This window comes from Monopterus albus, unplaced genomic scaffold (assembly GCF_001952655.1).
Source record: "Monopterus albus unplaced genomic scaffold, M_albus_1.0 scaffold85.1, whole genome shotgun sequence".
NCBI lineage: Eukaryota > Metazoa > Chordata > Actinopteri > Synbranchiformes > Synbranchidae > Monopterus > Monopterus albus.
Genome location: NW_018127965.1, coordinates 1326040 through 1353072, shown reverse-complemented (window position 1 = coordinate 1353072; position 27033 = coordinate 1326040). Strand labels below are relative to the sequence as shown.

Below are 27033 nucleotides of genomic sequence, written 5' to 3'. Positions count from 1 at the left end.
GGCTGGTACCAGGACCACTACCTCCCGCAAACTGACAAACCCGTAAAGAGAGAAGAAGAGTAAAGCAGTTCAATGGAAAAAGCAAGATGGCCAAAACAAGGGGTTAGAACAGAAGTGTGAAAAGTTATGCAACCTAATACTGTAGCATTTTTAGAGGACATGAGCTCGACCTGATACACACACACACAATACAGATTGAAAGAACAATTTTCTGCTACTCACCTCAAAATAATCACTAATTTTATGCCCCCTTGCTCCTGCTTTGCCTGAAAGAGAGAGGCAGGGAGTTCAGAGAGAGGCCAATATTAGAGATACGCGATGAGAAGATCATAGCAGAGGAACAATCCTACCTTGGCTGCTATCAAACTGGTCTGCTTTCCGTTTTCTCACTCTCTGGTCATTTGCCTTTTTCTCAGGAGTCTGTGAGGAAAGCAGAGTGCATCAAACAAGTGTACAATAAGGTAACACAAAGAGATAGCTGGCATTACAGAAATCAAATCCAAATTTAAAGGTATATTGTCATATGGACAGGAAACAATCTTACACAAAACAATAAAATTCTTACTTTGCGAATCCAACTTCTGACATAATTTAAACAAGACATAAGCTGTTAATATGTGATAGAGACTAACCTCTAACTCTTTGTCACTGAGTGAGCCCACACTGCACAGGCTCTGATTGGATGACTCATTTTGACTCTGACCTGAGCCCTGTTAAAATAGGGTAAAAACATACATACAAATAAAGAACAAGGAATAGTTAAATACCAAGATGAAAGAGGTAGGTGCATAAAAGTCCTATCTTTGAAATGTGTGCACAAGTACTTGTTGTGTATTCATTCACAGACAGAATTGAAAATGGGGGACACACAGAGGGAAGTGAGCCAAAGGTTTGCCTAAATACCGTCACCATTAGATTCCCACTGAATCTAGACCTGCATCAGTCCTAATGCTGGTTCCCTAGGTGATGCCTGTCAGTCAAATGAATCACATCAGAATTCAGCAGGCACTGTCCAATCAGGGAGAGATACTTAGTCATTCAATGCACACCAGAGCTCTCACTGAACCCTCCTAAAATGGCTGAACATTAGGCATGCTGCCGGGGATGTATTCCTCTCTGTCACCTTTAGATAATGTCATCCATTTTTCTCCTGTTCACCATGGTCTTAACTATTCTTTTCTCCTCTCTGAAAAAAGCCAATGAAAGGTGCTCTGCTTGATCTAAGAATGACTTGTTTTTGCCTTCACTCCCCCCCCCAGAAAAAAATATGATTGTTTAATCAGACTTCTTCAAAAGAAAAAGCACTTGTGAACAATTTTTGTGAGCCCTCTCTGTTCCATTATCAAATGGTGTGCTAGCTCTTTGTCCTCAAAGGATAACAATTTTCCTTTCTTTTATGCCAACTCAGTGATGACAGAGAGAGCAGCAGTGCCACAGGGCTGTTCAAGGTCAAGAAAAAAAGTCTAAGCTGCTCTATGACATTGACAGGCTTTTAGACCACCAACCCATATTTCTTCACAGCCATTTGTTGAGATACTTCTCTTTCAACGCCCTCACACATACACACATTACATCTCTTGTCATACAGGGTGCCTGTGGTGCCATGCTTTGGGATCAGCTCTGCCTATGGCTGGCACAAAGCCCACTCCTGGTGCAGACTCTTGCTCCCTTACTATTCCGAGATCACCTTCCATGAAGCCAGCGTCATCCATGTAGCAAGCAAGAGGGTGGAAAGCTAAATGCTGCCTCTACTCACACCTGGTCAAGAACTATTTCTGCATTCCTCCTCTGCCTTCAGTTCTCCTCCCCCTACCACCCCTGTCCCGTCTGTGGCCTTTTTGGCAGACATCACCACTTGCATATACAGCCACTACATCATGAGCCAGGGAGAGATGCCATATCATACCAGCCAAAAAACACAGACACAGCTCAACCTTCTCCAGAGACAGACAAAGAAAAGGAGCAGGGCCAAGCTTGTCCAGGCCAAACAGTAGAATGACAGAGAGGCAGAGTGAGACAAAGAAAGGCAGAGATTCACAAAAATGTGTAATCAAGAAAGTCTGTGATTGTAAGCACTTTGACAGGAGAGAGCTCCCATGCTCCACCTCCGCGACATCTACTGTACACAAACCTTAGCTACGCCAACCCCAGTGAAGCGAGCCTCCAACAGCTCCTGCCGTCGGGGGTCCAGGCTATGCAGTTCTTCCATCATGGCTGCAGAGACAAGAGCACAGATTAAGGAAGGCGTTGTTAGGTCTGGTATATTGAAATGGGAGTGACGGAGCACTGCTTCAAAAGGCAGTGATGGTTGTGATGAGTCATGGCTGTTTTTAGCTATATGGATGTGGAAGATTTCTGATCTGAGTCATCAATAAGCCTGACAATAATGTTTTCCACAATCATGTGGGTTCAGCAAGCACATGCCATGAAACTTGACTACCCAGTACAATACTCATTGCAACAAACTACACATTTTGGCCATAAATATTACCAATGACACATATTTAATATGCATCAAAGATGTACGCCAGATGTGTAGAGTCACTGCCTGGAAAATTTTAGCATCATGTGATAACGCCCTGGCATTATGGGCCTAAGTTACATGGCGCTGGAGTTATGAAAGGTCACTAATGGAGGGACTGCCAAGTATCACAGCAATTGAAAAGGCCACAATAGACAATACGTGCCCAGCTTGCTAGCTTGTGCAAAGGTTAACGTTTAAGTTGCACGCCCAACACTGACTGCTATGTCTGTCTGTTATCTGTGGCTTGCATATGTTATATTAACAATGTAACATCCAACATTCATGTCCATTTAGAGGTACACTATATTCTTTATTTTTTTAAGTTAGGTCTTAAATCGAAATTGGGTTTGCTCGCTGAGCTAACGTTATAACGATTTGAAACATCAGTGAATGGTAAGCGAGGAAGCTGGGTAACACTGAATGCACAAAGCTAACAAGACATCACTTAGCACTGCGTTCTACGAGCTAATGGTTTACGCTTGCTAGTAACATTAGATCTGATTTCGTCAAGTAACGTGCACAAACCAGGCACATGTAGATTAATGTTAGTCCAATCTTCATTGTGTGATTGGATACCGACTCAGAAAAAACCACGAGAACTACTGTCCACAACAATAAATTATTTTACAAAAACATATACGATAGCTAACGTTTGGTAGCAAACATGCTAGCATTAACTCGTCTGTCAAAAAGAAGCATCTCCTCAATTCTGTGTTGTCAGAAGCTCATGCCCCAACGCAAGAACTTATTGTAACAAGAGACCTGTCTAAATATATTCTTTTGTATGACAACCTAACGAAATACTTACTGTACTTAATATTTTCTCGGTCCTTCGAAGGGCCTGCTGTTAACCCTGAAACCGTCCCCGTTGTTTCCCTGGTGCTTGGCAGACCCTCCCAGGCTAGGCCGCATCCACAGCCACGTCCCTCGCGTGCTGATTGTTAACAATCAAGACACGGGAGCGCGCGGTATAGTTCAAGGTAGACGACGGAGGATTCCCACGGAGGCCTCGACAACTCCGGGTATCCCAAACCCACCTTTTTGTACTCTTTAGGCGGGGATCCCCATCACATCCCTCTCCCCGAGGACCATACCGTGCCTACGTCGGATATCTTCCTTCCACACAATGGCGACTCTCGAGATTCTGCGGTTTTCCGCAGGTATAAAAGATGCCTTTAAGCTAGCGTTAGTTACCCCCTATCTTTTTCTCCCCCGGTGGTGAGATGAATTTCGGGTCTTGGCTTTCAGCTCGATCAAAACAAAGTTCGGCTCCAGTCGCGTTCCTCGCCACAGGGGATAAACCAATATGTTTCGGAAGTTGCAAGCCGTTTCGGAAGTTGCAAGCCGTTTCAGCCGAATTCGGATCGATTCGGTTCGGTTCTGATCTTTTTGCAATGTAAACAATAATCAGTAAAATCTCATATTTTCTCGTGAGATTGTTAACGCAATTTAACCTTCGTTAGGTCCACGCCTGCCCCAAATCTCGTCAGGGCCAATGGTAAATCCCACTGTACACAATACAATTTAACAGTGCCCACCCACACAACCACCAAAATGATCACTTATCAAAAAGTTGCCACTGCCATAATGTTCACACCCACATGCTGTACTTACACAACATTAGTAAACTGCTAAATTAATTCCTCTTTTTAAAAATAACCAATTCAAATATAAATAGGGCTTTAACCATTTAAGATACTGTGATGGAAAGCAAAGTCGTATTAGGACCAATATCACTAAATGAATATCATTTGTCAAACAAAACACTTCTGAATGCAGATTGGAAATACCAAGTACTCAACAGATTACAGTTTGGACTTTTATTAATTGTGCATGTACAAAAAGGCCATTAAGTGTTCTTAAAAATCAGGCAGTTTATGTAAAAACATCAGCTCATTAAAACCATTATCAGGCAGAATAGAAAGATGTACACGGGGTAACCAGCCCTTTCTCAGGTAACTGAACTCATCAGCACAAAATAAGAAATCATCACTCTTGTAGCTAGGATTGCAGCACCATAAGGAATACAATCCATAAAATCAGTCCATCAATATTAAAGCAGCTGAGATAGTGCAAGGTCTTTATAGCATTTAACTATCCAGTTGCGTTCCCTTTAACACATTAAAGTAAAGTGTCTCATTTTGATAGTTAAGCCCTGCCCTGATTTTAGCTCCTGGTTTCAGTTGTGGTTGAATATCAAGCCAGGTTGGTTCTTTCCTCTGTCTCAGTCCTGCGTGTCGGGTTTTTGAATTGGAGCCTTGCGGTACTTGCACTGGATCCACACCCTGTACATGGTAAGCTGTTTTCCTCTGTTTACTTGCAGCCTTCTGTCCACAAGGTTCTGAACTTTCTCAAGCCCTGCCTCAGTGAACAGGTCATGAAGTTCATCTGAAATAAAAAGAAGCTCAGAAATATTTTATATATACTGTACATTAAAGAACAACTGTGCAAAATAATCTCAATAAATCTTTAATAAGATGTCCTTATTGTTATACCTTGGATAAAGAAATATACTCGCGTTCCATCACCTCGGACATAAAAGTTTTCTGACAGGCACCTTCCTAAAAGAAATGGAAGGGCAGAATGTACTGATTATTCTTCAACAGAATGCAAACATTACATAAACACAATAATTAATGCAGTGCCATTCTAACTTACAGTGGGCAATTAGGAGTATTGCATATGGACCCCAAGTTTGACAGGTAGTATGCAGCCAGACTTACTTGTTTACATGCATTAAGTGTTGTCCATAAAATTCTTCAGCATATTTAAGAACAGCACACTTTCTCATTTAAAATGTCCAAACAAAGCTGTTTTGGTGTGACCTAATGTACCACTCAGTTCTAAAATAGTGCTACCAAAAAAGCACACCCAAGTGAATCACATTTCAAGGTTCAGAATTAGTAATAATAGCACTAGTTATGAATAATAGACCTTTTTGAATATGGAGGGTCTGAACAGCTTTTTGGCTGGTGCATCTCAGCCCAACTAACCTTTCTTGAAACGGAGCTGTGCCATATCGTGGCGTCCATAGTCCCTGAGCAGAATCACTCCCCCAGGCTTCAACAAGCGTGCCAGTCTACTAATTGATGCCTTCATCCTGGGATAGAGGTGAAACTTTGATACAACCACTGCGATATTTACAGTAATGACTCACAATCAGTGAAAACAAAACCAAAAAGAAGATGGAAGGTAGAGAAAGAAGTTCATACTTGTTGGGATGCAATGCTGATAGCACAAAGATTAGTACAATAACATCAAGAGTTCCATCAGGGATGGGGTAACTGGCTTCCACATCACTCAAGTCGTGAACAAAGGCGAAGCAGCGCTCAGGGTTGTAGTCGGGATTAGTCTGATGACAAGAAGGCAGTTTGGATTCATTAGTTAGCCCACAACTCTAGAGATGAGTACCTATCAACACATCATCCTTCCATTATCCCAATCATCTTACCTTGACTAACTCCACAGCAGTGCTGGAAAAATCACAGCAGTACACAAATAGTCCTGGGTCACTGCAAAAAGCAAGGATGCAGTTATAGTTTTCATTGTATTTTATACTGTAAGACAAAAGAGGAGTCTTGAAACATGGTGTGAAACTTTAAAATGTCAGTGTCATGCTTGCACTTACTTGTTGGTCTTCAGTATTGGAAAAACTGTGTTCCCTACGCCACAGCCGACCTGTACAGAGTCCATCAATTCATAGATCATTTATTGCTTTAACTCCATTTTGCACTCACTGACAAACAATAATGTATATAGTAGCTATTTTTTTCCCCAAGAGAATGAATCATCAAAAGAAACAGATTACTGCAGTTACTAGAAAACTTATACCTCTAACAAGGTCACACAATACTCAAAATTTTATTTAAATTGACTTGCTTCTAAGCACAACCCAAACAGATCAACACAAAATGTTTTAGCCATCTGTTTCGTGTCAATGCGACCACTGATCCTTCAGTGAGACCATAAAGACCAAATGACTGAACATATTTTGCTTTGTACTCTTTAAATGTTTAAAGGTAATATATTTTCTGCAACCAGTTAATTTTCTTCTAGAAATGTTTCATCTGCATCAAAATATACACATTCAAGTTAGAGCAACAGTCCATTAGAAATTATACAAATTTAGGAAAATTCTTTAATAAAAGGCTTTTTCACAACAATGTTAACTTTGTACCAGTTTCACTAGAATCTGCTAAGTTTAGGTGATAAAACAACTTCCTTGTCAGAAGTAAACACAACAGCATGTATTGAGAGATTTTGCTTGATTATTAAATGTGCACGGTGAAAGATTAGTTAACTTGCTTTCAAACAAATCTCTCACCTCCAGAACTCGATATGTGGCAGAGGAGCCAGGAAAGTCACCATCAGTATGAGGTGGCGCAGCAACTTCTGTGCTTTGTCTTTCACCCAGACTGTCCCACTGACCAACGTGGTTCAGGCGACACTGTGGGGCCAACTCTGGGAACTCTGTGAAGAGCCAGTGACGGTCTTTGAAGAAATGATTCTCATGGATTGCGTAAAAGTCATTCCAGTACTCGCTGGCCCGGGTGTCGTATTCCTCTGCAAGAAAAGTTAAGGCAGTGATGACAGTATTAAAATGATAATCTAACACATCTTGCTAAGTTTGTGAATCATCAGAAAAAGGCTTGGTGTAGCTTAATAAGAAAAATACCATCCATAACCAAATTTAAAACTGATCACTCTCATGATGGGAAAGTCATCTTTTATTTTTAACTGTTAAAATTAGCCAAAGCTTTATAAGCTTATTTGTGCAAACCACAATCATGAGATGGCCATTTTCTGTATCTTTTCACATACTGATCCCATACAACTTAAATGAAATTGAAATAAATACATATGCAACATTAGGTAATACTGTCATCTTGTTTAGAAGCAATAATCAGAAGGACAGTTCTGATATTGATCCTGAATTGCAGTCATATTGTGTGTTTCATGTGTATGAGCTGCGAGTCTGGACAACAACAACCTTGTTTCTCTGGAGGCAGTGGCTGACTGTTTTCTAAGACTTTCCTTTTAGCTGCTGCTTCTTGTTCCTCAGTCCATTCCACATTGTCCCTGTTGACAACATAGCACTATTATGTAGTGTGGGAGAGGTTGTGTGGTGAAAAAACACAAACACTTGACAACAGTGAGATGCTTAAAGGTTTTCATGTGACTTTAGTATAAGATTGGTGATACATTATATTGGCTATATTGTGATATAAGCAGATTTTCAAAGTATACAAACTTAAGATCATTAGACTGAAGTGCAAGAAAAATATAGGTTTTACATACAGTAGATTTTCTTTCACTTCACAATCAGTTCAGCATAAAACATCCACAGACTGATGGGTTAACTGACGGTAAACATTAGATACCCCAAACAGGTGTACATACAGGAAAACTGGTTAGTTTAAGGTAAGGCTGGGGTCTGGTTTAGCATCATAAGACACGACTGGTTGGTTCAGATGAGACAGACTTCAGAATCTACTCCTGAGTTTGGGGATCTAACGCTAACCCTTACTGAACTACTGTAAATAATACTATTCCAACCTGACCTAGTAACAGAGATACACACCAACAACCTTTTCCTTTTCTAAGTTACCGACCATGCGTTGTGTTGGAAGACGTGTCGCGGGTCTGTGAGAAATCGTGTCCCAAACTGAGGTCTCTTCACATCTCCGGTAGATGACCCTGACAGAATCAACCCTGTTTGACTGCTGCCTCCCTCCACTCCGACCACTGCATGGGACGCCGCCATGTTGGAACTGACGTGACGGAAGGAGGGCAGTGCTTTAAATTGTGATGCATTCAATGACTATTGTAAATATTGCAAGACCAATAGAAAACGTTGAACGCATATAAACAGTGGAGAGGATGGTATGAATGAATTGAATTAATAAAGTAATAAATTAAACATATACTCGCTGTTGTGCGAGGCACGTAAAGGAAATAATCTTATTTGTTCAGATATCAATGGATGAAAAAGGGGCATAATAATACCTAATCTGATAACTAGGGAGTTGTCTAGCCTGTACACTTTGAATCTAGATTGAGATGGTTTGGACATGTGCAGAGGAGGGATAGTGGTTATATTGGTAGAAGAATGTTGGAGATGGAGCTGCCAGGCAAGAGGTCAAGAGGAAGGCCAAAGAGGAGATATATGGATGTGCTAAAAGAGGACATGAAGTTAATTGGTGTGGGAGTAGAGGATGCTGAGGATAGAGTTAGGTAGAAACAGATGATTCGCTGTGGTGACCTCTAATGGGAACAGCCGAAAGAAGAAGAAATATGCTTTGAATCTAGGCATCTAGGCTACAGAACGGATGTGCTGCAGCATTTGATCAATGTAGTGTTTGTACACTAGAGGGAGACATAACACAGGATTATCTTTGATAAGACTAAGCGCTTTCATTGACCCATGTAATGTAGTTGAGGAGAATGCTGGGACTGAAATTGCACAGGTCACTGTACGCAGAGCTGATTTTATGCACTAACGTTTTTACCAACAAACAAACAAGAATATTTTTGCATTTGTGGATTGATTTTTGTGAGCTCCCACAGATTTTATCCGAAGACACCCTAACCTTTTTCTTGCACCATGGAAGTGTATGTAGCATGGAAGGCCTACAGCAAATATTGAATAACTTTATATCTAAAACACTTTGACAGGAACCAGTTATTAAAAGTTTACATGTGACTTTCATAATACATAGTGTTAAAGGTAATGTAGACACTATTTTATTTACATTCAGTGGAGGGAAAGAATATGTCAGATTATAGCTCTTGCATGCACTACAAGTGGAGCCATAAAATGTTATTTACTAGACTAAGAGCAATGATTATTTGACCTGGTTGTTGTGATGACTTTCTAGGCAGGAGGTAAACATGAAGACTGAGCTATCGGATTTATAAAGACCTCCTTTTGGTACCCCAGAGAGCGTCAGTAATCACTTAGAATAATAATGATGATGAGAAGATATTCTGCTGAAGACAACAGAAACTACATACCAACAGTCAAAAAGAGGCATTAAACATGTATGGTAACTGTACCAAAATCTGCATTGTCCATAAAACAATGATGCACATGTTTAGAAAATACAAGAATGTAGAAATACTTGATGTATGATAACCAGATAGGTTACCTGGTAATTTGTTGTAGTAAAACTTTCTGTAACTTAATAATGACTAATAGGCATTGTCTGGCTGGTGCAAACAGGATATGGTAACTCATATAGGGAAGTGTGAGGTTTAACATTGATGATAATGTTTATTTTACTGTCATACAGCTGCATCATACTGAAATAGCTTGAATTGTGCACTCTGCATTGCTGTTATTGCACTTCTGGTTAGATGCTAAACTGCATTTCATTACCTTGTACTTGTACATGGGTAATGACAATAAAGTTTAAATGAAATCACACATGGCATCAATGATATCTATTGGAATGCTAATCTAAATTGAATTTATTCACATCATTTGATTTGTCAAGTTAAACATCTCACAAAGTAAATGCAGAACTTTTTCAGACATTACAGACAACTTGATGCTTTGGATCTATAATATGAATCTCAAATAACTTGTCTTTTAGGTTTTTTTTTAATTCTGATCTTAATATAGGGTAAAAGCAGGGATCATTTGTTGCATGGAACCCAAATGTCTAGCATCACACAAGAGTAGGTGAAATCAGGTATAATTCAACTTAATGCATTTCATCAGTGTAAAAACTAGAGCGAAACCACAGACAGCTTTAAACAAGTGTGCAAACATACAAATAAAATAATACAACCAGCAGGCCATGCACTGTTAGATGGCACAACTGTAATACATTGCACATTGTTCTCTTATCTCCCATAGATGTTACAAAAAAGCAAAAGCAATTCTGTTATTAGTAATTACAAGGCATTATGGCCAATATCATTTGATGTGTAATAAAATCTGCTCATATACCCAAATAAAAGGTCATTTCATTTAGGGATGCGCAGTGATTTTCCAATATTTGAATCGTCATTAAATTTTAAAAAATTCAAATATTTCAGGCGACTCTTTTATAAAACAAAGGCCGTCCCTGGTAGGCTAGTGGTTAAGGCACAGCGCTCTCGCCACGGTGCCTCAGGGTTCCGTCAGGAAGGGCATCCGGCGTAAAACACATGCCAAATGTCAACATGCGAGTCATCAGTGTGACGATTCGCAGTGGTGACCCCTAAATGGGAAAAGCCGAAAGTGACTTTTTTGTATAAAACAAAGAGCCACCGTTTTCCCTTGCTTTTACCGGTGCCTGGAAAAAACACAATAACGAGCTTGCTGTTAATGTTACACAAAGCTCAAATTACTCCAAAATTTAAATTATATTAATTCAATACAAAGGTAAAATCATAACCATGCTAAGTTGCTGATGTTATCAAAACAATCTCATTAGTTTTAGATGCTAATGCATCCAGAAAGAATGCCACATCTGAATTAAATTTGAATCCTTTGGCTGCTTTTAACACTCTTTATCTTACCTTGCTTTTGCTCTTTCTTTATCCCACTCTCTGTATAAAAGAACGCAACCTCTTCAGTCTGGCAGCCACTGTTTCAGACTTTTAGCTGCCAGGAGCTTCTCTGTGGCTGGCTGTTTGGAATGACTATTCACAGTTGGAAAAATGCTTCTTATAACCTTGGCTAAATGGGAGGTGGAGCTAATTTACAGACTGCATTTTGACAACACAGTGTAGAGAAGCTGGAATAACAACAGAAGCACCGCATGCAACAGAGAGCCATGGAGGGGGTTGTATAGCTCAGACACCACTGTCCCATTTATCAGGCTGTGTACCTTCTTAGTTAGTGCACCTTTAAAATAGGCTGCAGCTGCACTTTTAGAGGAAATGAAAGCATATTTATTTAGGTATAAATAATACAACAAAACATGGTGGAAGACATGAAGAAGACCTCATTATGTTCACATATTTTATGACAACTTAATGATTCAAATTTCAATCTTAAAATGTGAGAAAAAATTAAAAGAAACACACAAAAATTTTTTTAAAAAAGATTGCAGTCGTAGAAAAGCATCCTAAGAAAACCACAAAAGTAACAGACCCTGACAGTATAGATGTTTGTTTGTGAACACATTTTTGATAGCATGTACAATACGTACTGTAGAGAGTGCTGTTGACATGACACAGTGTAAAAACATAAAGTTTAAGTGCAACCAGCCATCTGTGATGTGTATTAACAATTTTACTTATTTTTTTTACAGTATGTACAACTGTTACATCATGTTGTTGACAGTAGTAACTACAGTCAGTTTCAGCTACAGTAGCTGGTCATGTGACAGCATAAAGGATTTTCTTCCCACCCGTGTCTGTGCTACAAGATACAGTGCCCTTGTCCTTAGCCCCTGAGTTTTTTCGTTGCATTTAGCTGTTAGTTGCCTCGGTATGCTACGTTGGTGAAGGTGGAGGTGGCTCCTTTATACAAAGGATTGTTAGCCTGGAATATGAAAACAGAGGAAATTCCGTTTAATTAATTCTCACAATAATATCCAACATTTTGTATGTGTTTGCTCATTTGAGGGTCGCTGCAATATTCTGTTGGTGCACCTTTTTTTTGAAGGAGAGGTTTTTAGTATATGATGGTTTAATTTTAATTATAATATTTCTCACCGTATCCCATTTAGCTTTGGCTCTCTCCTCCTCAAACTTCTTGTACTCTCTGCGGTCGTGGATGGTGACCAGCAGCTTCCAGATGAGCAGGCCAACAAGGCCCAGAAGCAGAACGGCCCCGGCCACCGACATGAGCACCACTAAGATGTCTGGACCCTGAGGACACTCTAAGGAACAAGAAGAGGAAGGGGGCAGAGAGAGAAGGAGAGTTAGTTTCCAATGTTGGTTTCCCAGATGTTTGTTAAGCAGTGTAGCACACTCATGAAGTTAAGCAAACACAGCAGTCCAGTGTCAAAAACTCCATTGCACATCGACTCAGTACATCATCACTGACATATCTGGGTTTCTGTGGTGTGGCAGCGTGAAGCTGTGGTTAACTGGCTGACGTCGTGTTGTGAGTATGCACATACTGTGCTATAGCTTGGCAGACAGAATGAAAAGGCATTCAAGAATCCTAATAATGTAACTAAAATATAACACACACATCTCAGGCAGTTCCAGTGTCTCAAACATGCACACAAACTCTTACAGTACCTGGCTCTTTTATCACATACAGAATGGATTTGCCACTTTCATCTTCATAGTACTGGAAATACTCCACACAGTCATTCTCATCTTTGTATGAGCAATTCACTGCATTTTTAGTTTCTGTGAGATAAAAATGACAAGAGGAAGAAACAGGGTTATAACAATGATTCTGAGACATAAAACATAATTTAAATGGGCTTATACAGCACTTTTCTACACATTGATGCGCACTCAAAGTACTTTATACTATTTCCCAGACACACACAAATGCTCACACATTCATGCATTGGTGACATCACCAGGAGCAACTAAGGGTTCAGTGTCTTGCTCAAGGACACTTCAAGAAGAAGCCAGGAGTCAAATTGCTGGCCCTATGGTTAGGGGACAACCCGCTCTACCTCATGAGCCACAGCCACCCCCGGTCTAAAACGTAATATTTATCAGTACATAATATTCTCTGACTACAACTCTGACTCTGTTTTAAGAGCCTATGAGCAGCAGCAGCAGCAGCAGAAAAACAACAATACACATAACCATACTGTAAATAGGTACAGTATACATCATACATAGGCAGGAGATTAGAAGTCAGAGCTCTCACCTAGCTTATCCGCTACTTTAATTTCATCTTTGCAGATTCTGTTGCAGCTGTTGTCTGCTGTGTACTGTCCTCTCTTGAAGTGCTGACACTCAACACATTCCCTGCAAAGAGATTCCTATAATGTTACTTTTATACAGCACACACATTTACTACTGATTCTCTTCAGTGTCAGTCTGTGGTTCAATTTCGTATGCAAGGAGTGGATAAAAGCACAGAAACACCTCAGCGTTCTGCTTGTTAATTGGTCAGATAGCTGACTGGTCACTAAGCCCTAAACAGAACAAGAGGCCAGAATGAGTCCTAATGATTTTAGTGAAGCCCCTTGAACTTTCATCCAATGCCTCCATCAAGTCAAAATAACCCCTTAGCCAACATTTTGGTTCATGTCATGACACAGTATACGGCAAATTATCCGTCCAATTTTAAGTTTTTCTGAGGAAAAACTTAAAATTATATATTATAAGTAATTAAAATTATATTGTGTGGACCTCCCTCCACTTTCTACATACATAGCAATTTATTGTCCATGTTCATGGTCCCCAAATGATGAACCTCTTCCATTTAAGACTCTCCATGGGCTTTTCTCTTGCACCACCATCAATTGAAAATGTCACCTTTGGGTACATGATTTCTCAAACTAATTTCACGGTAGACTGCATGAAATTTGCAGGGCACATTCATGCTCCCAGGGAAATAAGACCCAGACTTTTCCTTTGGTGACAATTACTGGACAAATGAATGCTTCATGAATGGTCAGGCTTTAGAGGGTTTGTCATATCCAAAACATCTGCGTGTGATTTAGCTGCTTCAAAATGCACACCTTCTTCTTTTATGTTTTTTATGTTAGTTGAAACATTAAGTGACAGAATTACTTTTTTATAGTGCAGGAATCAGGACAGGTTGGGCATTTCTGGCAGGTGGCTCCATACGCACCAGGCTGGGTGCACTGGCAAACCCCACACTCACAGTTACCCCGGCCGCTGCACAGCAGGCCGATGCTAGACATGCAGGTGTCTGTGCGTGTGGTGCAGTTGCAGCTTTCTCCTTTCCAGCCAGCGTCACACTGGCAGATGCCACAGCTACACTTCCCATTGTCTGGAAGAATAAAAAAGATGAGGAGGTTAATCCTACAATAGGCCTTTCATGTTCATTCAAATATGTTTTCCACTGTCCATAATCACATGGGTGGAGCCAGTCAAATCATATTGTGAAATACAAATTTCACAGCTGGAAAATGAATCAGTGTTTGTTTGTGTGTACTTGTATGACTGTACATTATGAGGACCAGTTTGAGTTTTATACTATGAGAGTGGACATTTCGGCTGGTCCTCACTTTCTCATGCACCTTCAAAGGGTTGTTTGAGGGTTAAGGCTTGGTTTTGGGGTTGAGGGTAGAATTAGGTTTAGTGTTAGGGATAGGGTAAAGGTTGGGTTAGGCATTTGGGGGAAGGGGCTAGGGAATACCTTTTGTCAACAAGTGTCTTCACAAAGAAAGCTGTACAAACTTGTATATGTGTGTCATTGTTTTTGGTCTAGTGTCTGTGATTTGTTGGACTTTGCTGCCTATTAACCTGTGTTTTTAAAACATGTTGCATGCTTAGACAAGTGTGCCTGATGATGCATTTGTAGATTTGAAACCACATACAGTAATTACTAGTTATGTATAAAGTGTTATTTTTTGTGCAAAGAGACATGACAAGGCAGGACAAAGTGAAACAGTTTCAACAACCATTGACACAAAAAATGTACAAATGTAAAGTGTTACTAATGTATTATTTGTGTACTAGTCTTTAAAGGAATGCTAACTGGAAAGTACTTGTTAATCTAATCTTACTCACCAAAGGACACTACGCATATTTCTTAATCATCACTATTCAGACAAAGGCAGGAAATGATCTACTCTGAATGTACATAGTGTTGTAATATTTTCCTATCTCCTCAGAACAGTTGCACACAGGTACACTCCTCAGTCCTCACACTCTCCTGAAGTGTAGAAATCGCAATGCCAGGTCATTCTAGGAACTGTATTACAGTGACACAACCATTTGCTGACACAATGTGGATGTACACTTTTCTCCACTGGATTTCAAAGAGACACCCCACATCGGCACATTAGGCAGAGCACCAGAGAGAACAACATTCTTAACAGGAAACCACTAAGGATTTGACACCGGATGACTAAGTACAAACTGAGTGAGTCATAGCCCAGCTGGATCAGACTGGAGGAGGGACTGGTCATGAAATATCACAGAGGGTCCAAGAGTCTCTAATACCAGGACTCAAAACAAATCATCCAATGTTGTAAACATGAAGCAAATATTTCCTTGTCTCTGCCCTGTCAACTATGGCGTGTCTTTTCTCGATAGCATTTATAGCGGTGGTGAGCTGTGGTCACTGCTGGTTAATATTTAACAGTCTCACCTCTACTGCATTGCAAAACAATTGCTGAGTAATCTTTCTTACTCTGTCAACAAGTTGGCAGCTGAGAAATGTAGATAACAAGAAAAATTTGTGATATTTTTTGTTAAAAACTTAGCAGGTCAGCACTGTCATATCTTTTCATGGTGTAGAGTACTTAAACTTGACAAGACTGAATCATTGTCCTGTTCTCGTTAGTTGTAAAGTTGATTCACACACATAAAAGGGAGTTTTATGATTTACATCATTGAATTCCCTATTTGGGATTGCACAGTACTCCTGCCCATCTGAGCTTTAGGGAAGGTTAACATGGGGTCCAACAGGGATAAAGACAGAACAGTAAAACAGAATATTATGCTATTAGAAGTAAAGAGGGAATGGAATCAAAGAAACTAGGGACAGAGGCATAAGGGAGAGAGATGAGACTGGGGAAACTGCCAGCAGAGGAATGCAAACTTTCCTGCTCTCTCTTCTCCCATATTTATGGACCCTGGGGCTGTGCTTGCTGTCTCCTGCTGCCTGGCCCGCCACCGCTCCCACAGCCCCCTCAGCCCCCACAGCAGAGGAAGAAATACACAGCCACAGGGGATATCACAGAGATGGAGGCTTTTGGAGCCATAGGTCACATTAGCTGCAACTGAGCTGGGGCTGAGGGATGCCTGTTCTTTGAAGACAATGACAGCATGGCTGTATTGAGACAAAGTGACTTAGTTGTCACAAATTGAGCTCTGTGGACTTAAACCAGTGCTGCGTGTGTCTGCGTGTGGGTGGGGGATTGGGTGAGTATATGTGCACAAATCCTGGGTGTTCTCACTAAATGCCTTAATACCTGTTTCTAAACCTCTCTTGAGAAAGACTCCAGACTCCTTCTTGTTGATACAAGCATGTCATATTTTTGGAAAATGGCAGTTTTCCAACACACACATTACCGTCCATCTTCTCCCTAGGTCATGGTGCACCCACAAGACATCTCCTGAATGTTGCAGTACAGTGGAGCTGTATGTACTGTTTATTTGTGGTTTTATGTTAAAAGTGAACTGCAGTGAATTATTATTATGCTGTCATAAAGATAAAAAAAAAAGATCTAAATCAATGCAACAAAGGCAACGATATCCTGATGTATAGCCCCTGTTACAGGTCAGGCTCCAAAAATGCTGGTTGCTATTTTTCTCATAACTTGATAGCATCTTTTAGACCCTCCCTGTCTGGTAATCACCCACATTTTTCAAACTCTGCAAGACGATAACAGTGGTGACATGCTCAGGCTATTTTCTCAGACAAAGCCGGATGGCACCCGTTAGTACCCAAGGGGTTTGGGCTGGGTTTGGGCAGAAATTTAAAATTATGTTCGAGTCCTTGTCTGGTTCAGACACATAGGTCAAACTTTAGGTTATATGGCTGGAGCACTAAAATGTCTGCTTTGTTTAATGATAAGGGGGGAAAGCACTGTACAAACTTAACTGTGCCAGGCTCAGGTCGGGTTCGGCCATTATATACTATAAGCTTGTCTTGTCTGGGTTGGGTTCAGGCGCCACACTCTCAGTCATGGGTAGGGTTTGGACAGAACATGCGCTGGGCACAGTTGGTGGAGCTCCATTTTAAAAAAGCAGGACACATTAGACATTAAATTCTTGTTTCCACTTGAATCAGAGTAAGTATGCATAGTTAATGTTTGCTCTGCTTAATGTATGCAAAGACAAACAGTTTTCCTATTCTGCCTTTTCTATGCCACCCCATCTCCCCTTACAACCACAGACCCAAAATGCTTTTACAAATTACCCAATAACAAAGTGTACTAAATAAATGGTTTAGGTTGGGTAACTTTGCACTGAGGTGTACAGACTTGTAACAGTGGGTGATAGAACATCATGCCTCACTGCTGTTAGTGGTAATAACACCAGTTAAAGTCTGAGCAGCACCAGGTTTACTGGCCTGACATTTCTGTTTATGTTCAACAGCTAAATGCCAAAATTATTTATATGCCATAATAACGAAACCTTTGTTTTGAAAAAGCTGTGAGCTTTTAATTTGTCAAGCCAAGAAACAGAAAACTATGTAAACCGACTAAGGTGTGTTTACAGACTGATGAATAAAGAAATGATGTTTTCAGTATCTGTTTACTTTTATTCATCTATTTATTCTGAGCCCAGAAAACAGACTCTTGATTTCTGTAAATTCTACCATGTAGAGTGAGAGTGACTGCAAACAACCAAAGTATGTTCCAGTTAGGCCTGATAAGTCCTCAGAGGATGGAAAAGGAAGGAAAGGGTAACGCCATCCTTCCTGTTGACAGCGGCATAAAGTAAAGAGTTATTTCACCCATATTATATCTTTTATCTAGCCATATGGAAATTTTGGTTTTATATATCAATAAATGTGCTACTTGATTCAGTGGAAGTAGATGGCATTAAATATATGCTCACAGTGATAAACAATTACATTTAAACGAGACAAGCGTCTACAACCATGTGGGCCTTTGAGCTAATTGCTACCACCAGCTTGGGAACATGCACAGATATCTGCATGGCTATACCCACAGAGGTAAATTAGAAAATGTTTATTTATAATCTCTGTGAATCAACCCTTTAAGGCCAGTGCCTTTGCTGTAACAGTTTTAAAGACTAAGGGCAAAATGTCATGGTTTCATGACAATTTATTTGTATATGTTTTCTTTACTTTTATTTGTAACATAGTGTTTATTTAGAGATTAGTAAGGTGTAATGAGGGAGCTGGATGTGGATTCAAAAGCTCGCTGCCTACTGGTACATTAGGACCTGCTGTTTTGTGTCACATTGCTGTCTAAGCACTTCCTGATTTAACAGAATGTCATACTGGTGTTGGAAAAACTGCAACAATGATCATGACAGAAATAAGTGTATCTACTCACCAGAGCAAAGTGCCCCTTTGAAGCGCAAGCAGTTGAAGTCGTCACATTCACAGTACTTTCCCCACACCTGACCAAACTCATTGGCATGACAGGAGCACTGTCCACACAAACAGTCACCTCTCCCGCTGCAGAGTGGGCTGTCTGTCTTTGGTATGCAGTTGGCATCATCAGATGGACTGTAGTCCTCCACTGAGCACTCGCACCGTGGGCCCAGACGACCCTGGTGACAGTGACACACACCACACTCGTATGTCCCGTTTCCATTGTTGCAGAAGGGGCTGTTAACCTGTGCCTTTGCCTCACAGTCACAACCACAGGCAAAGTTCACCGTGACCTCCAGGGAATCCTTGAGGCCTAGAGGTTTAATGGTAAAAGTGCGGCTCTTCTCTTTAGGACAGCCCCGCAACTGAGCCTCCACACTGAATGACACCTGAGGAGGAGAAAATGTCTCTGTGATAATCTGTAGATACCAAATGTGTGTAGGACACATCAGTATCTCAACCAAAACATACTGTGTCACCGATCTTGAGGCCAGTGCAGGACTTGAGTCCAGGGATGATCTCTCCATTCACGCAAGTGGCATTGAAGGAGAGATTCAACTCCTCCGGCACTCCAAGTAGCTCTAGCTCCACTTTAGAACGAATTTTCTGCTCAGCATAAAGTTAGCAATCATGTTGATAGTTAGTTGTTTTACAATACAACACCAATTTGCATGTTCCACTTATTACCCCTAATTCAGGTTGTACTTGCCGCATAGGCCTGCTCAATGAGCTGAATAACATTGCCAGAGTCACCAGTCAGCATACCGACAGTTGTGCCTGGAATGAGCTGACTATACTCCTGGGAAGACATGAGACAACAAGATGATGACCAAAGTTTTGTGTTTTTTTTAACTATGAAAAACTAAAACAAATTTGTACTGTGGGCCAAGCAGTACAGTTTGTTTACCTTGTATAGGGACGACACATTGTCGGTCACGGCAAAAATTAAATTGATGTTATTTTCAGACATTTTGTCAGTCAAAAGTCCCAAGGATGGATAGTCCTGGAAGACATAGCATATCGTTTTAAACAGAGATGTCTGCCAACTTCATTAACTATTAAAAATCATGAAGAACCAATGTTGTATCTCAATGTCACCCTTTACCAGCACAGTAGATTTGTTGTAAATGTTATTATTATCAAGGTAACACTGTCCATCACTGGGCTGGACAATGCCAGCTATGCGTCCATCCAGAGCAATGTGAGTTATGGCATCAGTTGTGAACACCAGTAGGTGTGAGGCATCAGGACGCCAGCCAATCTTCTCCTAATGATGATGAGCACAAGAAGAAATACAATGCACTCAGTTCGGCACATCAGTGAGCACTTGTTTGTTCGTGTATCGCTATGTAATTACAGTTTTTATACCTTGCAAACCACAGCCTGTATGACAGCGTCTAATCCACCCTCGGGAGCATCTCTGTTTCTAGACACTTGCTGTTTGCCCACTTCCTCAGTGAAACGAGCTACCTTCTCTGTCAGGGACAGCACATTCTTGAACCCAAACTGAGCCTGGCATGTCTCATCAATTCTGTAAATGGTGAATAGGTGAAAGGATAACAGAGAATCAGTGAGGGATGAAAATCAATTTTAAGTCATTAAACACAACTGAACAGACTTTGTCAAAATATTAGAAATTCTCCTCTTGAGCTCCTTCTCCTCCTCAGACATAGCACCAACCAAAAAATCCCTACCTACCCATAGCAAGGGTTTTTGATTGCCTCCGGAGGGTACATGAACATGTATGGTAATGTGGTCTTGTCCACAAAGGCTCCAAACCCCATACGTAGGTTGCTTGTGGTGCGGCCCATGGTCAGAGCGAGCTCATTGCCCAAGGTGTGAAGGCGAGCCAAATCATCCTTCATTGAATATGAAAGATCCATCAGATAGTAGAGGTCCACTGGATAATCCTCCACCTGTTTCACTGACACAGTGAAACGCTGGGCATCACCTGAGAAAGAAAAAGGGCCACAGAGGTGGAGACAGCAGATAGCACTGCGCAGTAGATGAGCTCAACTTGTCTATTAGGTGAAAAAAATGTAAATATTAAATTTTGATAAGATCATAAGAGATGTACAATAAAATCATATACTTTAATTCAGTCTGCTATCAGGTCTTCTGGTGCCTCAGGCTATTAATGTAGAACAACAACAGTGGTCATTCTGTGTGGACTCAAAACAGTACCAGTGCATGTATCTGATCTCATATGGCTGTAAGTGTCTGAGAGCATGTTTATGGGTGATATCTGATTGGCTGAAAAAGTACCTGGTCTCAGTGACATATAGAGTTTCTGAGGCTTTATCTGAGTAACGTCGTCAGCTGTACCCGAGGCCCTGTCACTGAGCGGTGCATCCTTTTGAATAGTCAGAGTGCTGGAGGGAAACTCCAGTGCTGCCTTACTGCACCCTTCATTCAGCAGGTTCTGCTTCAGGTCACAGCGAGACACACTGGATCTCCCCTTCCCAAACTCCTGAAACAAACACATCTGCCTGTTGAGTTCTCAAGCAAGTGAGGAGTTAATAAAGTATCATGAAAGACAAAGGAACCAATGAAAGAAAAATAATTTTAGTTTTGTATTTATGTGATTGTCATGTTTGATCCACCAGGCACAGGTAAAGATTCTGCACACCACTGCCCACTGGCCTCTTACTTTTAATCTTATCAGTTCAAACCTATACTGCATAAGCATGGCGAACAATCAGCATGAAGGAACAGCATACGGTAAGTGTGTAAAAATGCTGTTGCAAAATGAGATTCCTGTTCTAACTTGGTGCAATGAGAAATGGATGGGAGGGGTGATGTGTGATGATTTTACCTCCTGAGAGCACCATGCACAGGTGGGATGAACGGCCAGACACTGTTGACAAGTGGTGACTCCTTGTGATGTGCAGATGTTGGAACCTGTTAATCACACCAGCAGAACTGTAACACACACTTTAGTACATTTCCTTACACTTACAGCTGATGCAAAGTGACAAATATAGCTGCTGACCACATCTAAAAAAAAAGTTAGAAACGGTGACATGCTACCACAAATGCTGATATTACTGCCATCACATTCGGTCTGTCACTATGTGCAGTGCACAAATCCGAGTACTTGTTGAAGTCGGATAACAGTTTATGATGGCAAATGATGCTAATTTTCATCCACAAATTTACTATGTTAGCAAATTGCACCAAACGTTTCATTCTATGTAAGTCAACAAAGTAGTTAATTTACTAACCATTTACAAGGCTATTTGTTATCTAGTGTGGTCTATGGGCGCGGCTCACTTGAATCAAACACAGGAGCACGGTTGCTCATGTTAATTTACCTGAATGCAGGCTAAATAAAAACAATCCTATTTTAACTCTTGAATAACATCACATCAGCTAACAAATCATGTAAGTAAAGGCAGCGTAAATAAATACACACAACTGAAAGATTTGTGGACTGACTTTCAAGGCGCTACCTACAACACCTGAGCTATAAGTGTCACGGTGTATATAGAAATATCTGTCATACTGTTTCTACTTTGCGTTAACGGACTCCACGGATACATATAATCAGTTATGTGCTGCTCATCAGACTGCCCTTTGCGGCGGACACTCGGGGAGCTCGCGTGCCGCTTTGGAGAACACATCCTTAATATTTTCACTCCCTTATAAGGAAAGGTGGCGAGTGCCCGAGCGCAGTCGCTCCATTCGAGTCAGCGAACTGTCAATTACTTTGTGTTCCGTTTGAGAACATTATATACAATAGCTGTGGTTACCAGCATAAATACTGAATATTAGTAAATGTTGACAGTATGTGGTAGGCTATGTGCCTTTCCCGTCGGTGGAAACACCCCCACAGGTAAACTAAGCAGGTGAAAGTTTTAAAAGTAGTCCAGATAACAAAAATAATCTTACCGAGAACGTTTGATACCGATGACAAAAAGAGAAACAGTACTACTAGCCGGCCTAAAAGAGTTCCCATGGCTGGAGAGTAACGGAGCCGACTTGACGTGCGTGGTCTGTGCGCACTGGGCTTGTTCACTGAACTTGAAAGCCTTTCCTCATTCTTGACTTGACAGCCACACCACATTCTCCATCCACTCCGTGTATCCGGGAACAGTTATTTTTATGGCGTGTTGAGACGCGTCTCTGACATGACGCTGATAACCTCTATTTTGAAATGTTGAGGGGAAAACTGCCAAAAATGAAGAATTAAAAACAAAAACGACAATTTAATTTTTCACATAAGTGACAGCATCCACTCAACAGACGTGTTTAGTAACCATTATGGTTGTGTTAATATGCTACTTCCTCCGGCCTGGACAGATAAAGAAAAGAACTCCAAATACTCCAGAATAGCGAATTGTTCCACATTAGCTATTCTGGAACACTTCACTCTGTCTCTTATAACATGTCAACACTGTGTTTCACTAATAACATTATGCAGTAAGTAAACAGGCTATGTGGACAGTTTGGCTGTGAACTCTTAACCATTAGTAATCATACCAAAACTGTTCAAAACTAATGTCACAATCATACTGTAGCCTAAGTGGAATAGTTTTTCCCCCCGTTTTTCTTTAACCACTGCCAGTTTCCATGATACTTTTTAACCCTTGTCTGCTATTTTTTGGACTTTTTTCATTATTGCATAACTCCTCTATTTCCGTTGTGCGAAAAGTACCAGTGGCCATCAAAACCGCAGCTATAGGGTGTTAGAATTAGGTTCCACTGTCATTTATGTATATGAGCCAACTATAAACTCTAACATTTTTAATTTTAGGCTGGAACTGGAGATGCAGTAGTCTAATGGACTAACTTGACTTAATGTACATACTGAAGAGGAACAGCATTTTGCACACTTAATGTGTTTGCAAGACACACTGCTGCAGTTGATGACGTGTTACTTAACGTATACTGTAGTTCATATTAAAGATAGAGCTGATTTGAAATGACTATTACCTCTCTCAGTCATACAATACATGTATAATTTCACCGATTATAAAAATATATACACTTTTAAAGTTACTTACATCTTTTTAAATATTAGTTACTTTCCATGACTTACCGCCCTCTACTGGACTGAAGAGAATACAGCATATAACACATACTGTACAATACATGCTGCACACAGTAGTGTTGAAAATAATGTAAAATGTAATGCCAAAGTGTAAAACTGGAAAACCTGTCATGAAAAGCTAAATATACAATTACAACCATGTGCTTTAAAATGAACGAACTGCCACAAATACCTGAAGATGCTGATTATGGAGTCTATACAGTATAGGTGACTTTTCAGGGTCTCAAAGAACTGACTTTGCCACACATTATTGCTGTGTATTCCATAAAAATAGTAAGTAAGTAAAGCTCTCTGTCCACCTCTTTAAATGTATGAATCTGAGAAGTGCCTGCCAAAGAAAACCTCTTTCTATTCCAGTTAATAATGGAGTATGTGGAAATCTGCCAGTTTCTAAAACAAGAAAACAAAACAAACACAAAAACAAATACAATAAAAACACAAAGAAAGGAAGGAAGAAAGAAATGATGCAGAAATTAACTTCGGGAAGTGTGTAGTGGGGTTTGTTGAAGCCGACAATGCTTCTTATCTCCGCCCTTGTCCATTTATTGAATCTTTATCCCTGTGCCCTGCTTTTATTCTCCGGCTGGTTGCTAAGTTACAGCCACCTGTGTCCAAGAATTGCTGCTAGAAAAAATGACAGAAACAAGGAAATAAGTAGGAAAGCTATATTAGTCAAGTGTTCTGCTGGCATTAGGTTGTCAGTGTGTGGGTGGAAGGTTCAGGTAATACGTTGCGAGCCATCATGCCCTCTTCAATATTGACTGATTTGGACCTAGTAGATCCATAACCGTCAGTGGTGACCAGCCCCACAGTTGAATGGTATTTTGGAAAGAGCAGTTGCCCTATGTAAAGCCAGATATCAGGTCAGATGGCAGCCAATTAAGACTGAACAAGAAGCAAGGAGCAGGTTGGAGGAGGAAAGGGGCAGAGGACTCTTGACCTCTGTTACAGATCTAGCTGGAGTCCCTTAAGTCTGAAAACGCTGTCGCAGAGAGCCAATATTAAAACACAGTTGCTCTCAGTTGTGAAGTTGTGATGCATTCCTCTCTGAGCAGTCCCCTCCTCTTCTAGCGTACATTGCCCTCAGCTTATGTGAGGATAAAGTAAAAATAAATAATGATACAACAGAAGCATAGTTCCGGTGAAGGAAATTTTTGTTCTCTTTTGTTTTAAGTGCACCCAGACTTTAGAACAGTGGGAAGTTTAATGTAGCTTGCTGTTGAACATAAGAGACACAGCTGAAAAGAAAGATGTTGGAACAAAAAAGACATGCTGGCTGAAGGAAGCTGATAAAGGAAGAGGAAACACAAGGCAGACCAGAGTAGCCTGCATTACTGAAACATGGAGATGTGTCTAAATGAAAATGAGGTTAATGGGTATAGTGGCCGAGTGTATGATCTGTCAGAACTGCAGAGACGGATTCCTTCAATTAGATTCATGAAATCTGTCATCTCTGGCTCAAACAAACACATTTTCACCAGCAATTCAAAGGGGCTGTAGCAGATCCAACACACAACTTCCCCATGCAAAGTCAAAGCAATGAAGTCAGTACCACCTTAAGATAACTTGAATGACTGATGGTTGCTTAGTGTAAAGTTGATGTGGGGCACGACTCTGCTGTGGCACTCCGTCCCTGCTATCTGTGTCTAACTGATGAACGTGACTGGGAGTCCCAAAGGTGGCAAACCCTCTCAGATCAAAACATGACCATTAACACTTCCTCTGCATTTTGTGATACTAGGTTCATTCATATTCAATATCTAAAAACACCTTTAATTGCACTTTTTACTCTCCTTGGTGTTTCCTGGTGTTAAATTGTGCATATGCACCAATTTTCCAGCGCACACAGGGACACAGAGGCTTCTCAGGAGTCATGTGTGTGCTTTGATCAACTAATAACGAGTGGGTCTTAGGAGGAATCTGTTAACTGAAAACAGAAAAGTTGTGAGGAATGCCTGTTCCTTTCAGAAGGGCTTGAAAAGGTGTGTCCAGTTTGAGCCCTGAGTCATACCAGGTGCTGTGGCAGTATTACACAAATGATGTATGGAGCAGAGGGGAGGTGGCCGGGGTCAAACACCGCCTCCTTGTTGCTAGGGATGTCTTCACTTTCTTTGTTGTTGCTAGGCTGCCAATTCCTTCGTGTTAAGTGGAAACATTTCCCCCCGTCCGTCCAGGAACCTCATTACTCCCTCCCTCTCCTTCTCCTCTAAACCAAAATAACTTCACCAACCATCTGTCACTGGGCTCACAGGTCTCTTGTTGCTTAGGAACAAGTTAGACACTCACATTCATGTCTATATGCATCTCAATATGAATACATCTTAATAAGAAATTATACTAACAGTAACCCAACATACGCATCTCCGCCAGTGACCAGTACATCAAAGAAATATGTTAGAGGAAAGAGCGTGAAGTTATAAATCAGCAACAGGCTTATAAAATGTTTAAAGGGTAAAATGACTGGAAAGACATTTAGTAGCGATGTGATGGATTTTCAAATTATTGGATAATTACTTCCAAACTGACGCTTTCTCACCACATTCTCCTCCTGTGTAAATTCTTTGTAGTTTAAAGCCCCAAAGAGCCATTGTTAGGTTTTAAATTTAGTGAAGGACTGACATATTGATAGAGAGATGAAGTTTAAGAACAAGCTACTCTCCATAATCACACTGCAGTGAATAATAGAACAGAATCAAATTGCACAGCCCTGATTTACATGCTGCCAATTATTTTGCGGCAACAAAATCCAAAGGCTGATGAGATTATCTGAGGTTTTTTTTTTGTTCACAAAAATAGTCCTTGCCTTTTTTTTTTTTTTTTCAAAAAGCCATCCATCAATAAATAATCAGAGACTAAACCAGCTCCAGGCTTATGAAGCACTTTTGTGGATAGAGCTAAACGTTGTTTGTATGCATGATTGTCAGTTGGTGGCTGAAAGCTGTTTTTCCCAGACATCAAGAGCATCCCAAATTGAATTTCATGGCCTTTGTTTTTAGACAAACAGCATATTAATCTGACAGGCTCTACTGACAAGTCTTGGGCAGTCATTTCAAAATGTTTTAGGCAGTTTTCTTTTTAACCTGTTGACAGTCATCTCTGCAGCTGTTCATTGTCATTCATATAAGCGAGGTATTAGAATAAAATTGAAAAAGTGTGTTTATGCATACAAGTGCATGAGTATGAGTACATACTCATGACTGTAAGTCCACCAGCTGCAGTCCTTTAGATTGGTGCACAGTCAGACAAGATAACCTCTATTGTGGTTTTACCACCTCTTTTTAGAAATTTTAAGTTTCCGCCCTCCTTTCAGTACTTACAACTCCATTATAATCT

General features: G+C 40.5%; 3 protein-coding genes across 5 annotated transcripts in view; all 3 read right to left on the bottom strand.

Annotated features, from left to right (window-relative positions):
* tlk2 (tousled-like kinase 2) overlaps positions 1-3978 on the bottom strand; it is a 13549-nt gene extending 9571 nt beyond the window's left edge. Inside the window, exons 1-5 of one of the 3 annotated variants that reach the window (XM_020607391.1) lie at positions 3333-3978; positions 2132-2214; positions 633-710; positions 351-420; positions 223-266 (exon numbers count right to left, since the gene is read on the bottom strand). In XM_020607391.1, the coding sequence (XP_020463047.1) occupies positions 223-266; positions 351-420; positions 633-710; positions 2132-2212 (273 nt within the window). In that variant the 5' untranslated portion in view covers positions 2213-2214; positions 3333-3978. The remainder of the gene's footprint in view (positions 1-222; positions 267-350; positions 421-632; positions 711-2131; positions 2215-3332) is intronic. The other 2 variants (XM_020607392.1, XM_020607393.1) reach the window with 2 other exon arrangements.
* Positions 3979-4329: 351 nt separating this feature from the next.
* Positions 4330-8321, bottom strand: mettl2a (methyltransferase 2A, methylcytidine). The gene is made up of 9 exons (XM_020607394.1): positions 8137-8321; positions 7515-7603; positions 6849-7087; positions 6153-6202; positions 5976-6036; positions 5737-5876; positions 5518-5624; positions 5020-5085; positions 4330-4912 (listed from the first exon to the last, which is right to left on the bottom strand). The coding sequence occupies exons 1-9, from the start codon at positions 8286-8288 to the stop codon at positions 4749-4751; spliced, it is 1068 nt and encodes a 355-aa protein (XP_020463050.1). The 5' UTR covers positions 8289-8321; the 3' UTR covers positions 4330-4748.
* Positions 8322-10910: 2589 nt separating this feature from the next.
* Positions 10911-22730, bottom strand: LOC109964262 (integrin beta-3-like). The gene is made up of 15 exons (XM_020607442.1): positions 22539-22730; positions 21463-21548; positions 20913-21117; positions 20346-20598; positions 20016-20178; positions 19753-19914; positions 19555-19650; positions 19357-19446; positions 19119-19253; positions 18607-19036; positions 14174-14396; positions 13302-13402; positions 12710-12823; positions 12176-12342; positions 10911-12002 (listed from the first exon to the last, which is right to left on the bottom strand). Exons 1-15 carry the CDS (start codon positions 22711-22713, stop codon positions 11937-11939), a joined length of 2466 nt encoding a protein of 821 aa, XP_020463098.1. The 5' UTR covers positions 22714-22730; the 3' UTR covers positions 10911-11936.
* Positions 22731-27033: the final 4303 nt, after the last annotated feature.

What these genes read in the sequence shown, in the direction of transcription:
- LOC109964262 (XM_020607442.1), bottom strand. Translation starts at nt 22,713, where the DNA reads ATGTGGTGTGGCTGTCAAGTCAAGAATGAGGAAAGGCTTTCAAGTTCA. An exon ending in ATCGGTATCAAACGTTCTCG is followed by an intron (nt 21,549 to 22,538) that starts GTAAGATTATTT and finishes TGTGATTAACAG; the next exon opens with GTTCCAACATCTGCACATCA. An exon ending in TACAGGCTGTGGTTTGCAAG is followed by an intron (nt 19,915 to 20,015) that starts GTATAAAAACTG and finishes CATCATCATTAG; the next exon opens with GAGAAGATTGGCTGGCGTCC.
- mettl2a (XM_020607394.1), bottom strand. Translation starts at nt 8,288, where the DNA reads ATGGCGGCGTCCCATGCAGTGGTCGGAGTGGAGGGAGGCAGCAGTCAA. An exon ending in CCACATATCGAGTTCTGGAG is followed by an intron (nt 6,203 to 6,848) that starts GTGAGAGATTTG and finishes GACTCTGTACAG; the next exon opens with GTCGGCTGTGGCGTAGGGAA. An exon ending in CCAATACTGAAGACCAACAA is followed by an intron (nt 6,037 to 6,152) that starts GTAAGTGCAAGC and finishes TGCTTTTTGCAG; the next exon opens with TGACCCAGGACTATTTGTGT.